This window comes from Pipistrellus kuhlii, unplaced genomic scaffold, assembly GCF_014108245.1.
Source record: "Pipistrellus kuhlii isolate mPipKuh1 unplaced genomic scaffold, mPipKuh1.p scaffold_m20_p_30, whole genome shotgun sequence".
NCBI lineage: Eukaryota > Metazoa > Chordata > Mammalia > Chiroptera > Vespertilionidae > Pipistrellus > Pipistrellus kuhlii.
Window position 1 is genome coordinate 2,944,808 of NW_023425530.1, and position 14,707 is coordinate 2,959,514.

At 53.7% G+C, this 14,707-nt stretch overlaps 1 protein-coding gene and 1 non-coding gene across 2 annotated transcripts; one reads left to right on the plus strand and one right to left on the minus strand.

Moving 5' to 3' along the window:
• Positions 1–1,495: 1,495 nt before the first annotated feature.
• LOC118731466 lies at positions 1,496–1,600 on the plus strand. The gene has a single exon (XR_004991879.1). It is a non-coding gene; the product is annotated as a U6 spliceosomal RNA (small nuclear RNA).
• Positions 1,601–1,602: 2 nt separating this feature from the next.
• On the minus strand, positions 1,603–13,947 carry SLC25A23 (solute carrier family 25 member 23). The gene is made up of 10 exons (XM_036460066.2): positions 12,195–13,947; positions 11,015–11,141; positions 10,373–10,460; positions 9,970–10,081; positions 8,837–8,995; positions 8,599–8,751; positions 8,294–8,401; positions 7,148–7,315; positions 5,041–5,191; positions 1,603–3,841 (listed from the first exon to the last, which is right to left on the minus strand). Exons 1-10 carry the CDS (start codon positions 12,348–12,350, stop codon positions 3,657–3,659), a joined length of 1,407 nt encoding a protein of 468 aa, XP_036315959.1. The 5' UTR covers positions 12,351–13,947; the 3' UTR covers positions 1,603–3,656.
• Between the last annotated feature and the right edge of the window lie 760 nt (positions 13,948–14,707).

Sequence of the window (14,707 nt, forward strand, 5' to 3'; positions counted from 1 at the left end):
GAAATGGAAGTAATGAAAAACTCTACCAGATAGTGTTGTCGGTAGGATCCAACAAGAGTCTTCATAGAGGGCATCTCCATTCTCCTCCCTCCCAAGAAAAACCTTTTATTTTGTAGGCGGGGAAACTGAGACTTAGAAAGAGAAAAGAAGCCTGTCTGGTGCCACACTGCAAGTCAGTTGCATAGCCTCCTAAACCCCAGCCATAGCATCATGGGATATAAGAATGCAGACACAAAAATGGACGTTAACTGGTCCAATTAAGTAAACTTAAAATGCTGCCACTCTACGCAAGCATGGTGGTAGGAACACTGGTAGTGCTAATTCCTTGTTGAAATCGGTGTATATTACATAACGATTTTTCTGGTGGCATGACTCCGAGATAGCAATATCCTTTGACCCACTCCCGGGAATTGATGCTAAGGACATAGTTCAAAGGAAGTAAAAATACAGGAGTTAGCAAGACTTGATGCCTTATTTGGGTATGTGGAAAATCGTATCTGTGGATGTGCCTATGTATCAGTGAGCTACTGCTACATAATCAATTACCCGCTTACCCCCCAACACACACACCCCGCAGCAGCTTAAAATGCAAACAAGATAGATAGTAGCTGCAGTTCACTTACGATCTAATCCTGGAAGTGATATACTGTACCGTCAATTCTGCTGTATTCTCTGGCCCAAACAAACTCACCTTGGTACAGTGGGAGAGGGGATTACACAAGAATGTGAATACTAGGGGCAGAAATCATTGGGGGACATCTTGGAGGGTGACTATCACGGTCCACACAGGAGTTGGGACATGGGAAGATAGGGAGAAAGTGGAATGCTGGGCCTACAAGCCAGGGAACACCAAGGATTGCTGGCAGCCACCTGAAGCTGGAAGAGGCAAAGGAGGGTCTCCTCTGGAGTCTTCAGAGAGAGTATGAGCATGCCAACCCCTTGATTTCGGACATCTACCCTCCAGAACTGTGAGAGAATACATTTCTGTTTTTGTGTTTTTAAGAATTTCTTTATTGTTGAAAGTATTACAGATGTCCTCCTTTCCCCATCCCCCATTTACCCCCCCCCCCTCCATAAGTTTCTGTTGTTTTTATTCATGATAGCCAGAAGGTGGGAAACATCCAAGTGTCTACTAATGGATGAATGGAGCATCCAGACAATGGAATATTACGCAGCCGTCAAAAGGAAGTAAATTCTGACACATAGTGCAACATAGATAAATTCTGAGGACATTATGCTCAGTGAAATGACCCGGACAAAAAGGACACACTGAGTGATTCCTCTCACAGCAGGTTGCTAGAGTCAGATTCAGAGACAGAAAGTATTAGATGGTGGGAGACAGGGGCTTGGGGGAAGGGAGTGAATGTGTAATTCGGATAGAGTGTCAATTTGGGAAGGTAAGAAAGTTCTGGAGATGGATGGTGGGGACGGTTGCACAACAATGTGAATGCATTTAATACCACCGAACTGTACACTTAAACCTGATTAAAATGGTGTGCTCGCTTTAGCAGCACAGGTACTAAAACTGGAATGATACAGAGATTAGCATGGCCCCATGCACAAGGATGACACACAGACTCATGAAGCAGTCTATGTTTAAAAAAAAAAATGATTGAAGTGGTAAATTTTATGTTATGTGTATCTTACCACAATACAAAATATCAATCTAAAATGTGTTGTTTTAAACCCCATTGGTGGTAACTTGTTATGACAGCCCCAGGAAACACTTGTGTAAATAGGAACAATACAAAAACGATTAGAAGGGCTCCTGCATATGCACTTCTTGCCCCACTTTACAGATGTGGAAGCTGAGGCTCAAGGAGTCATTTCTTGGTCTCCTCCAGCTGTGAGTGATGGAAGATGGTCCATGTCTTTTTCCTGTGGGTAGTTTGAGGGTATCCCACCTCCACCCGCCCCTTTCAGTAAAAACCACAATGAAAAGAGCTTAGAAATGTATTCTTTTTGTTCTTTTGCTTTGAAATAACACATACAGGCAGGGATGTGGGGCACGGTATAGGTGGGGAGAGGTGGAAGCATTGGGGAGGTCCTTTACCCACCACAGTGGTTCCTCTTCTGTAGTCCTTTAATGGGTTCTCCAAGGACTTGGGAAGAGTGGCGGAAGGGGTCCCCCAATTAAGAATTCAACTATAAAGTGCAGAATGTATATGGGGTGTTGGGGCTTGGGTTAGTTGGGGGTTGGGGGGGGGGGAGGGAATGTCTGCTCTTCTCCATAGGAAAGTAGACCTGGAGTGAGTTCTGGGGGGTTGATTGGTTTTGCATGATTGGAAGGTTGCTCTGTGTAGACAAACTTGCTCTTGGCTTCCACCTCTGAAGCCTGAGAGGCTGGTAGTGCTGAGCTGGGGGGAGGTCCCCTTAATGTGTCCCCCACCTCACATTGCCTCACTGCCAGCCCCCAAGAGCGAGCAGCAGGACCCTCCAGAGCACCTAGGCTCTGGGAGTTATCAGCTCATAAGGTGGGGAATGGAAGACGCTGCAGAGGGTTGTGGGAGCAAGGTCCCCATAGGGCCCAGAGGCATGGCCATGCTGGGGAAGTAGGGGGATCCAGTGTCTGTGCAAGGCATGAGAGGGGCAGCTAGCCATATCAGGACATTGAACTAGTCCCATGGGTTTTCTGGAGCCAGAGGACGTGAAGTTCCTACAGGCTCCCAGGTCTGTGTTGTGGTGGGGAAGGTCTCTGGGCTCTCATGCGTGTCTGGGTTAGGGGACATATGGGGCCATTTTGCTGTGATTAGCCCACTGGGATCTAGATATGGGATCTGAGCCAGTGTCTGGGAGGATTCAGGTCAGAATCCAGGGGCTAAGGAGGTGGGAGCCAGTGCCTGGGAATGTCAGGGTCTGTTTCTTGAGGGTGGAGTTTCAATATCCAGGGCCTGTGTGAAGGGATTAGAGAGCCAACTGCTGCAGTTGCCAGGACCCAGTCGCTCTGCACTGGGCTCTCGTGATTGTGGTTTTAGGAGCCGGTGTCTCAGGGCTTGTGGATCTGGAATCCCGTGGGCTAGGGGCTGAGGGTACAGTGGTTTAAATATAGGGATCTGGCAGTCAAAGCAGAGGGATCTGGGACCCAGTGAGGTAAAGGGAGTCAGGAATCCACTGGCTGGAATGAGGGGATATAGGATCCAGTAGTGGGGGCCCCAGGATCTGGGCATTACATGGCCAGGAACTGGTGGCTGAGGTTTCTTAATATTCAGGATCCAGTGGCCAAATTTGGGAATCCAGGGATTGGAGCATGGAGGTCTGGAATCTGCTAGTGGGGCTGGGGATCTGGGATCTAGTGCTGTAGGAGGAAACTGGATCTGGTGCCTGAGGGAGCTGGGGTCTGGGTGCTTAAAGGGATATGTGCTCCTGTGGTTAGGGTTTCAGGATTCATCAGATGAGTTGTGGGGGATCCAGTGGTTAAGACATGGAGGCCTAGGACCCAGTGTGTGTGTGTGGGTAGTGGGGAGAAAAGAGAGGAAGGGAGACAGGGAAACATGGATCCAGTAGGTGGGATGTGGGATGCAGAACCCAGAGGATGAAGTATAGGGATCCTGTGGTTTGAGTGGGATCCACTGGCTGGGCCATCAGTCTCCAGTGGTTGAGGTGTAGGGTCATCATGACTGAGGTGAGGAATCTTAGTGAGGGCGGCTCTGGATCCCTCACCTGGACGTGACCCCCAGAGCCTGCTTCATGTTCTCGTAGACCACATAGGAGATGCTCACAGCTGGGATAACCTTCATGAAGTTGGGGGCGATGCCCCTGTAGAGGCCTGGCATGCCCTCCTGGGACAGGATGTGACGGAGCAGACCCAGCATGGAGAACTGGGGGGCGCCCTCAATGGAGGCTGGGAGGGGTAGCGGTCAGTCAGGTCAGGTCAAAGGTCCCCCTGTCCCTATCCCTTCCCACCCCTCAGGGCTGGGCCAGGTGGCAGTTACAGTAGGATAAAGGAAGGTGAGACTAACAGCAGGACCTACCACTCAAGAGTCAGGACTTCTACTGGCCTGAAAATGGACTGTTCACCTTTTTACTTCAATCTGGAGTGCCCAAAACAGAGCAGGCATGAGTGCGTGTAGTGGGAGAGGGCACAGTAGTGTCCTCTTCCTGGAGTGATCCGCACCTGCTTCTCCCAGCTAACTCTTACTCATCCTTGCAACCTCCATTCTAAAGCTCTTCATGGAAGCCCTCTTGGGCCCCCAGTCTAAGCCAGGCTCCTTTCTGCCTTTATTCAACCCTAAATCCATACTCAATTGTGGAATGGCTTATTCGGTATCTTTCTTCCTCTCCAGCCTGTGAACTACATCTGCCTTATGCCTTGATAATCCTTCAGTGAAAATCATGGGCTGAAACCGGTTTGGCTCAGTGGATAGAGCGTCGGCCTGCGGACTGAAAGGTCCTAGGTTCAATTCCCGTCAAGGGCATGTACCTTGGTTGCGGGCACATCCCCAGTAGGGGGTGTGCAAGAGGCAGCTGGTCGATGATTCTCTCTCATCGATGTTTCTAACTCTCTATCCCTCTCTCTTCCTCTCTGTAAAAAATCAATAAAATATATTTTAAAAAAATCAAATCAAATCATGGAACACAAACGCTAAAATTTCCTGGGAAATTCTCAAAATAGAGTCAGGGATAATAGGGGAAATCAAAGAAAGAACTCGTGAAAGAAAAATACAGAGAAACATAAAAGGATAACCAGGCTGGCCCTGCCCCTCCTTAGCCCGTTCCTCACCTTTCCTCATTAACCCAGCCTTGCAAATTAGATCTCGAATTACCAGCCCAAATACGCTGAAGTCTACCAAGTGACCTCCCAACTAAGATTGCTAGGGCCCTTCCAGTACTCATTGCATCCGCTCTCCTAGTTCGGGCAAAGAACTCTCATTCCAATGTGGGTACACGGAGGCCCAGAGAAAGGTTGGGGATTGGTTGAGCCATCTGAATCCAGTAGTATTCCAGCCTGGAATTCTACCCACTCAGGAGGAAAAGCTGGGGAAGTGGAGATGGGACCCAAATTGTGAGACTTTTCCACCCATCCTCCCACCCAGGCCTCACCTTGGGCCTGCATACGGGTCCTGATCAGGGCCAGGGGGTAACTGGCTATCTGGCCACAAGTGCTGGAGATAGTGCCACAGGCCAGGAGCACGAGGATGCCCGGGTCAGCCGAGTCGTGGCTATATTGCTGGAGCCACCGGTTCTTCAGGGTCTGGGGTGAAGAGGGGAATAGGGTGGGTTGAAGGTGGGCCTTGGCTTCAGAGACCTCGCTATATCGCATGACAGCTAGTTCAGCACTTGGTACCCCTAAATGCGACACAATCATTTTACCTGCACCCCTTCACTCAGTCCCCACCTCTACCCTTTGGGATGATGCCCCTCTAGTCCCTGGATCCTGTGAATATGGAACCTTACATGGCAAAAGGGACTTTGCAATGGGATTAAGTTAAGGACTTTGAGATGGGAGATGATCCCCGAGTATTCAGGTTGGTTCAATGTCATCACAAGGGTCCTTATAAGAGTCAGAGAAGCCCTGGTCAGTGTGACTCAGTTGGTTGATGTTGACCTGTGCACTGAAAGTTTGCCAGTTTGACTCCCAGTCAGGGCAAATGCCCAGGCTGTGGACTTGATCCCCAGTAGGGGGCATGCAGGAGGCAGCCAATTGATGTTCTGCTCTCACATCAAAGTTTCTCTCCCTCTCCTTAGACCACATGTGTCAAACACAAGGCCCGCGGGCCAAATCCGTCCCGCCAGGCCTTGCAATGTGGCCCGCACCGCGCTGTCATCACTGCACTCCACTGCGTTTCCATCACAGTGACAGTTTATGACTGTTCAGTAAACCATTCGGCCCGCGATTTAGGCTGGAGTTTAGATTTTGGCCCCTTCTCTGATTGAGTTCGACACCCCTACCTTAGACATTCCCAGACGTGCCCTTCTGTCCACTGCTACTTTTGATTACAAAGCCAGCTTTATTGTCTTATGAGAGTCCATCAGGATCTAAAATTACTTGTTTACTGATTGGCTGGCTTCCTAGTTGAATTGCTTTCTATGAGGGCAAGGGCTGTGTTTTTATCCTTTGATAGAGCAGCCTGCCCAGTGCCCAGCAAATATGGCTGCTTAAGCAAATGCAAGCATGCATGAATGAATGAAAATATGAGTAAGTAATGGCCATGTCTTATTTAACTCCATAGATGCTAGGTGCTGGGAGGGCAGGTATGAATGGCAGATATAAGAGGATCTTAGATCAGGACCAGCTCCATAATTTGCAGGGCCCAGGGAAAAACAAAAATATGTGAGCCAAGTGAGGAGCGCTTCTGAGTCGGGGTGCATGGTTGTGTACCCATGAAGTTGACCCATTCCCTGGATACAAAGACTTTGTGGGATGTCTGGGAACATCTGGGGCGGTGCTAACCAGGGACAACCTGGTGATCCCACCAGGAGAAGGTAAAAGCAATGGGCGAGGCTTGTGGAAGAGAAACAGCAAACTCCCTATTCTTTCCCAGCCGGATGTGGCTCAGCGGTTGAGAGTTGATCCAGGAAACAAGAGGTCACTGGTTCAATTCCTGGTCAGGGCATATGCCCAGGTTGCGGGCTCCATCCCCAGTGGGGGGGTATGTGCAGGAAGCAGCTGATTGATGATTCTCTCTCATCACTGATGTTTCGATCTCTCTCTCCCTCCCCCTTTCTCTCTGAAATCAATAAAAATATATTTAAAAAAATAAACAAAGTCCGTTCTTGCCTTTCCTGATAAAGGTACTAAGATGCTGGTCACAGGGCGTGGATTTTATGGTGACACAGATGTTGAAATGGCAGGCTCTGGGGAAGACATTGGCCTGGAGATATAGGCTGGGTTTAAGATAAGCTTTGGGGCAAAACGGGCACCTTTGAAGCTCATCTTGCCTGCTCTCATAATTCTATGAGCCAGAATAAGTCCCGAATATCATGTGTCCTGAGACCCCGGAAGGCCGAACTGCCATGGTAAGTGAATGAGTGAGGATATCTAACGCCTGAACGGGTTCCCCAGGATCCCAGGTCCATGGTGCTTCTCTACCCCAGGATTGTCTCCCCTGGTTCTGGAGGTCAACTGAGTCAGCCCCTCAGGAATGGGTGGCCCATGGGCAGATCCCAGAGGGAAGAAGAAAGGAGAGGAGGGCAGGCTGCCACATACCTCGTAGACGGCCAGGTCGATGCCTGCGTAGGGAATGATGCCCAGCACGTTGGGCAGGTAGCCGTGGTAGAAGGCACGGGGCCCTTCTCGCTCCATGATCCGCCATGCACAGTCGAAGAGCCCCTTGTACTGGCCCGTCCGGCGAAGGGTCAGCCGTGTCTTTAGTACCTGGGGAGAACCCGGTTATCCCTGGAAAGCTGCCTCTGGAATCACTACATCCAGGAATGAAGGTATCTATAAATAGCTACTCCTAGAAGGAGATACCCTGAGAATAAGTGAATTTAAAAAACCGCTTTCTCTAGAATCTTCTGCTATCTCTAATCTCTATACTTAAAAATGATTACATGTGGCAGCCGCTGCTAACAATCTTTCAATATCATGGTCCCTTCTCCCTTAATAAAAGAAACCATCATTTTCAGGAAATTATGGTCCATAGCCTTTAGAAATAAAGACTACATTTCTCAGTTCCCCTAGACATAGGACCATGTGATTCAGCCCTGGCCAGTGAAACAGAAGCAGGAGAAGAGGTATGTGTAACTTTCGAAAAGCATCCTTAAAGGCAGGGAGATGTTCTGCTCTTTGTCTCTTCTCCTTTCTTGGCTGGAATGTGGATGTGATGAGCAAGAAGTCATTTCTGTCCACAAGGTGGATGCGACTGTGTGGAGGTGGTGGAACCACAAGATAGTGGGAAGGAGCCTGGGTCTCTAACACTTTGAAGCCACACGCCAGCACCTTTAGACTTCACTTATGTGATTTGAGTTTTCCTTCACTCAGAATCCTACCTGACGCACTCTACAACCTAAAACTTAAAATGATTTCTTTGAAAACAGGTTTACCTAGAAACCATACCCTTAGGAACAAGCATTTTGGAAATTAACATCCTTAGAAGAGGTATATGCATAAATGGCTTCTCCCGCAATGGCTGTCTAAACAGTTACAACCAACACCACCATCCCCAGAAGTCACATCTCAAATTGCAGTTCCCAGAGAGACTAGCCATGAAACAGCATTGCTGTAATGAGCTACAGTCTGAGTTGGGGAGGGGCAGAGTTATAATCCCAACACTTATCACACCAAAAAAGAGAAATGATCACTGCAGGCCTCCCCACCCGCAACGGGGCCTCCGTCAGGGTCCCCCCTTCTCACCTCCATGGGGTAAATGATGGTTTGAGCTGTGGCACCAGCCAAGGATCCAGCCACAAAGCGCTCCTGCACATGCAGTGTCTCCTGCTGTCCCCGAATGGCCCGCTTGAACTGAGGGTGGGAGACACAGCGGGGGGCAGGACCTCAGGGGGTGAGCTTTCCATGCGCGTGGACCGCCCCTTTACTGTCCTCCTGTTATGGGCATCATGCAGGGGAACAGATGCACATTCCTGGGGACCTGCAGACATCCCCCACCCCCAAGCCAATTCTGTGAATCCTAGCTCATGCCTCCCCACAATTGCCCCCACCTGCTCATAGGCCATGAACTTGATAGCTGACTCAGGTGCAATCTTGAGCACATTGATCCCGTTGCCACGCCAGAGAGAGAGCACGCCCCCCTCTTGGACCATGTTCCGTAGGCCCCCCAGGATGTTCAGCTGGTTGGTCTTGGAGGAATGGACCTATGCAGGGAGACAAGGTGACTTTGCAGTCCCTTCCAGGAGCCCAGGTCTCAGGAAGAGGGTGCGTCTCTCCGGGGCCCCTTACCTGCATGAAGACCTTGAGGCGGTCCAGAGGGGCTGTGCCTGTCCGTGACACGGCGCCCGCCACTGCACCGGCCACCAGCTGCTTCCACCACATGCCCGTCAGCTTCTCCTGCTCTGAAAACTCATCAGGGATAGTCAGGCACTCGCCGATGTCCAGGACCTGAGGATGTAGGGGTGGAGAGATGTAACTCAGCTCTAAATAGAGGTGTCTCCAAGAATCCTCAGATACCCAAACAGTCCACCAATGAATCTTGGAGAGCCCAGGTGAACCCTACCAGATCCCACCAAAACATCCAAGTCAGTCATCTGTTTCCCATGTAAGATCTTACTATCCCTCCTTGGGGACTTTGACTAAATCCCATTGAAGCTTTTGCCACATCAAGATCTCTCCAGAGCCAGTCGGGTCCCTCTGAAGGAACCCACCCAAGGTTCTCCCACATAAGGATTCCAGAAGATCCTTCCAGGGTCACACAAGATCCTTCAGGGGACCTCTCATATAAGGCGCCCAGTAGATCCCTCTCTAGCTCTCACCAAATCCCATAGCGATTTCTTCCGCAGAGATAACCCCTCCTCTGGAGTTCTCCTATAAACTTCCCAACCAAGCCCCTCCAGGAATCCCCTCGTGAGCTTCTGGACCTCCCAAGATCTCACCATATCCCATAAACAAATTCTTTCCAAATGCCATCAGTTCCTACCAAAAACATTGTTCAGGAATCCCCCCATTCCCAACCCCTAGGAAATGGCAAACTAGAGCACCCCTCCCCAATTCCTGTGGATCCCATTGGAACTTCTGGAGGCAGTTGCTTCTTGTCTTTTCAGCAGCAGAATCCTTAATTGAGTCATTTAAAAACCAGAAGGGGGAGCTGCGTGGGTTGAGGGTAGGAGGCCAGGTGCCCTATTTGGTGAGCTCTTTCCTCCCTGCACTCCTATACGCCTGCTCCCAGAGGCCTCTCAGGAAGTCTCAAGGGCTCCAGTCAGATTGCAGAGACCTCCCCAAACGGGTCCGCAGCCCCCCAGTTCTGAGTGGAGGGAAAGAGGAGCAGAGTCTCTTTCCTTGGCTAACCCAGACCCTCCGTGCCCTGGGGAGACCTGAGCTAGGCCCCCGGGGGAGGAGGAAAGCCACCCCCACCTCACCGTGGAATGTTTCCAGAAGTAGAGCACGTCTTCCATATTCTCCAATGAATGCAACAGGAAGTGGTCTCGCCATTCCTGCCAGTCGATAGTCATAGTGCCATCACGGTCCATGCTGGGGGGGGATGGGACAGAATCAGTGCCTGATGCTGGGGGCTGGGTTGGAGTGAGATTCTGGTTGGATTTGGGGATAAACCAAGTTCGACTGCACTGAGAGCCGGCCATTTTACAGTGGGGGAAACTGAGGTTCAGAGAGGCGAAGCAACGGGCTCAAGGTGGACTTGACTCCAAAGCTCAGCTTCTCAGCTCGACCACCCTGGTACTTGGTCTGGGGCCCAGAGGCTCGAGATAATCAAGGGATCCCAGGGGCCAGAGTTACCTGGGATTCTGGACCCCAAGTACTCACCTGTGCAGAATTTTCTGGGCCTGCTCCAGAGAGATAGAAATGCCCAGAGCTCGGAAACTCTGCTGGATCTCAGAGACATCGATGTGACCTGGGAACCAAGGTGGGGAAGGGTGTGTGTGTTTGTGTGTGTGTGTGGGGGGGGGGGGGAAGGCCCTGGGACCGAGGAGCAGGGTAGTTTGAAATGAGAGTGGTTTAGCAAGACCAGGGGATCCAGAAACCCATTGGGATCAGAGAAGTGGGACTGGGCAATGTTGGGGAGGTCTTCTGACTCACGAATAAATGAAGATGTGAATGTAGGGGTAATTAGGGGGCTCCCTACACCAAAAGGGATCACGAAGTGATACTGGAGACCTAGAAGATACTATGGGGAGGAGGGTCTCTGTTCCATAGGGAACCCAGGAGCAATAGGCAGGATCTTTGTCCCTTTAAAAATTTTAAGCGTAAATTATAGGGGTCGCACTCTAGGAAGAGAAGGTTTGATGGGCTGGCTGGGCCCCAAACCACCTAGGTGGGGGTGAGGAGGGTTCCCAAAATAGCCTGTGAGTCATCAGGGAGAAGCGGGCCTTACCCCTCCTCCTGGCATCACCAGTTCTATGCCCATTGTTGTCTCCCGGGCTCCCACAGCCGCATCCCTGGGCTTACCATCCTGATTCCGATCCAGACTGTGGAAAAGGAGCAGCAGGCGCTGTTCCCGCTCCTGCAGGTATTGGGTAAACTCTTCAAGGTCCAGCCCGCCATCTGGGTCAGCACCACCCTCTGGGGAGAGGCCCTGGCAGCGGGGAAGGGACAAAGGGAGCTCCAGGAGGCTGCTCCCCGTCTGGAGAGGGCATAGCCAGCGTATGTCCATCCCAGGAACCCAGGGCCCCTGGTGCCTGGAGGACAGGGACAGGGGCATTCACCCCTGCCTCTGTCAGCAAGCTGTAAGGCCACGGTAGGGCTCCGAGGTGGACAGCGGTTGTCCAGTTTTCCCGGATAGCAAACTGAGGTTTTCCAAGGTCAAGTAACTCCTTCAAGGTTACTGAGTTGGGAAGTGGGAGGTAGCACTGGGCTCCTGTCTCTGACTGCCTGTCCTCCCAGCTGTCTTACAAAAACCTGGCCCTAAGGCAGTTTCAGCAGCTCCCCTTAGAGACAGCTCTGGGCCATGTGGAGCAAAGACAGGTCCAAGCGGAGCGGCAAAGGGGCCTGTGCTTTCCCCCTGGAAAGTGGAAGGTTGGACTGGAGATGTCAGGAAGCTCCAGAGCCACCCCAGTAGCATCTGGGGCTACAGGTGTGGGGGACACCTGCCTTTGGCCCAGGGGCAAGTTCATGCTTTGATAGGTGCATCCACAGGGGAGGTGTCCTCGGACAGGATTGGGTCCCTGGCTGGGACAGCCTGGGGCCCTGAGCCAGGTCTGGGAAAGGGCAGGAATGTAAACAAAGAGGCTGGGGCAACCGGTGGGGAGGGCAGTGGTGGCCCAGAGGAGGGGGGAGGGGAGAGCGTGTCTCCGTGGGTGAGAGCAGGGTACATCTTGGGCTGGGCAGTTGACCCGAGAGTGTGTGTGTTCGGGGCAGTGGGCAGGGAAGCAGACCAGACTCTCCTTTCGGGAAGACATGCCCTGCCTCTGGGGGGAGAGGGTGGGGACCCCAGCCCCGCTTAGAGCGGACTTGTTAGGCCCAGACAGACACGGTGGGCAAGGGGAAAGGAACAGAGCCGCCAGGTTGGGCGCAGGTGCTGGCGTCCAGCCACCGGCAGCTCCCGGCGGCTCCCGGCAGGCGTTCCATTCAGGGTCTCGGGTTACCCAGCGCCCGCGGGGCGCCAGCGCGGCTCGCCTGGCAGGGGTACCTGTTGGGCGCCTCGGTCCGGGTCGCCCCCGCCCAGCCGGGCCAGCCCCTGGCGCAACTCCTGCACGTCCACGCGGCCGTCCTTGTTGCGGTCCAGCTCCTCGAAGAGGCGACCCCAGCGCTGCCGCCGCTCCGCTTCGCCCGGGCCCCCCCGCATGGCGCCCTCCGGGGGGGAGGGAGGCCCGGCGGCGGCGGCCTCAGCCGGGGCTTCGCTGCACCCCCTCCCCCCCGGGGCCCCACAGGGCCGGCACCGCGGCCACCGCTACCGCAGCCTCCCTCCGCGCTGCCGCCGGGCTCGGGCTCGAGGCGGTGAGTGCTGGCCGTCGCCGCCCGCGTCAGAACCCGCGTCGCCTGCCCGACCCTCCGGGGGAGGAGCTGGGGCGGAGCTGGGGGCGTGGGGAGGGCTGTCAGGGATGGATGTTCGGGGCTGGCACAGCCCAGGGAGCACGGGGGTTCGTGCTGGGGAGAGGGGAGAAGGGCTGGCTAGATCAGGGGTCTCCGTTCCCCGTTCAGCGTCTCGCCTCTGCGTGCCTCGGTTTACCTTCCGCCCACGGTGGCAAGGCAGGGGGAGCTACCAGGGATTGGGCTTCGCCCTGTCTTTCCCACTGACACCCCATTTCCCCCCACTCCTAAGAAGCTCTCGTTTTCGCCAGACACGGTCCAGAACCAGCCCGGCGCCACCTGGCCCTCCGCCTGCTCGCCGCTCCCCGCACATCCCCCCGCGGCCACGGAAACCCGGGGACCCGGCGCCTCGCTGCCTCCCGGCCCGGCACCCGTCCGCTCGCCTCCTTTCTCGGCCCCTTGCGGCCCGGGAAACGGAAGACCAACGCGCGGCGCAGCGGCAAAGCCGCTTCCCATTCGCCAGAACCCCGGGAGCCTTGCCCGCCGGGCCCGCCGGGCCCACCCACCCCGGGCAGCCGCGGGCTCCGCCTCCCCGGGCTCGCCCCGTAGGCAGGCAGTCTTCCGGGGCCGCCGCCCCACCCAGGCGCCGGGCGGAGTGCTCTCTCCTGCCCAGCCTTGGGTGGGGGCGCGGGGAGAGGGGGGGGAGTCTCAGTGTCCCGGGCGCGGCTGGGCACCTGCACCGGGTGGGTAGCGGAGCGCAGCAGGAGGGGCCCCAGCTGGTGGTGCGTGCCCACGGCAGCTGCCGAGTATCCCTCCCTCCCACTGGTTTCGGGCGCAGTTTCTCTATGTATCATTAGGGGGAGGGGCGCCCAGGTCACCAGACAGCGACTAAGAACAACAGCTAACACGGCCACAGAGCGTTGCTCATGCCAGGCCTTTTACTCACCTCTCGGGTCGCCCTCCCTCGCCAAGCCCTGTGAGGTAGGTGGGACTCCGGCTTGCCCACTTCCCGGAGGAGGAAACGGGAGCCGATGGTGCTCTCCCCAGTCCACGTGCCCAGTAAGGGCGCACAGCAAGAATCTATCCAGACCTGGGATGCTTACCCATCACTCTATACCCTAAAAGGGATTACTTTGCCTGCAACCATCCCTCTTCACCCTGCAGTCCCCAAGAGGAGGGTCGTCTTATTAACGTCGTTCTTTATCCAAAGATACAGCCATTAAGGACTGGTTTCCACTCAGCTTTTGCCCAAACAGGTGCGTCTCAGACACACAAGCCTCTTCTAGATGCTTTTATTTAAAGGTGGTCCTTGCAGGCGCCCCTTCATCCCGGACGTTTACCGATGTTTCCCCACGGAGATACCCCCAAACAGGTGTTTTCTCAGATACATCCCTGACAGGTGGGCCTCAGGACACATAAACTGAGGTGACTAGACGTCCCGATTTTTAACAATTTGGGACGCGGGACAAATTGTTAAAAATTGTTAAAAACCAGGACGGTCCAGCCAAAAGCGGGACATCTGGTCACCTTAACATAAACCTATGTCCTGCTGTTACCCCCCCCCCCCCCCGTGCTTCATTGTGGCTGTGCCTCCTACACAGATCTTCTCAGGTCTTTCTCTCATGGGAGCTCCATTCGAGGCAGATGTTCCTCATACAAGACTCTTTCCTTCACCTCACTGGTGTGCTTCTCAGCAGAAATCCGGCCAGGAATGCTTTATACAGCGACCCCACCCACACATGTATGAAATGTATACCCGTATGGAGCCCCATACAGGTGTACTTAGGTGCAGGCGTGTCTCACGCCGGTATTGCCTATGCATCTCCACACAGAAATTAATTATCCAAGTGCTGTTCATCCCGTAGTTGAGCCATGCAGCCGCGTCTTCAAACCGTACACCAGGACGCCGCAGGCAGGTGCTTGTTAGAAGGCAGCTGTTCTGTACAGCTGTTTCCCACACAGGTGTGCTTCTTTGCAGCTATCCTCCGAGTGGATGTGATTCAAGGCAGGTGTCTCCCACAGGTGTGCTTCTCTCTCACATGTCCTTGCCGATGTCTTTTCCACAGATTTGCTCACCTGCAGGTGTGTACCATGCAGGTCAGTACCGCGCAGGTGTTTGTGTTCCTTAGGGACTTCCCATCCGGGTCGGTCCCAAACGGGAGTGCCTCCTAC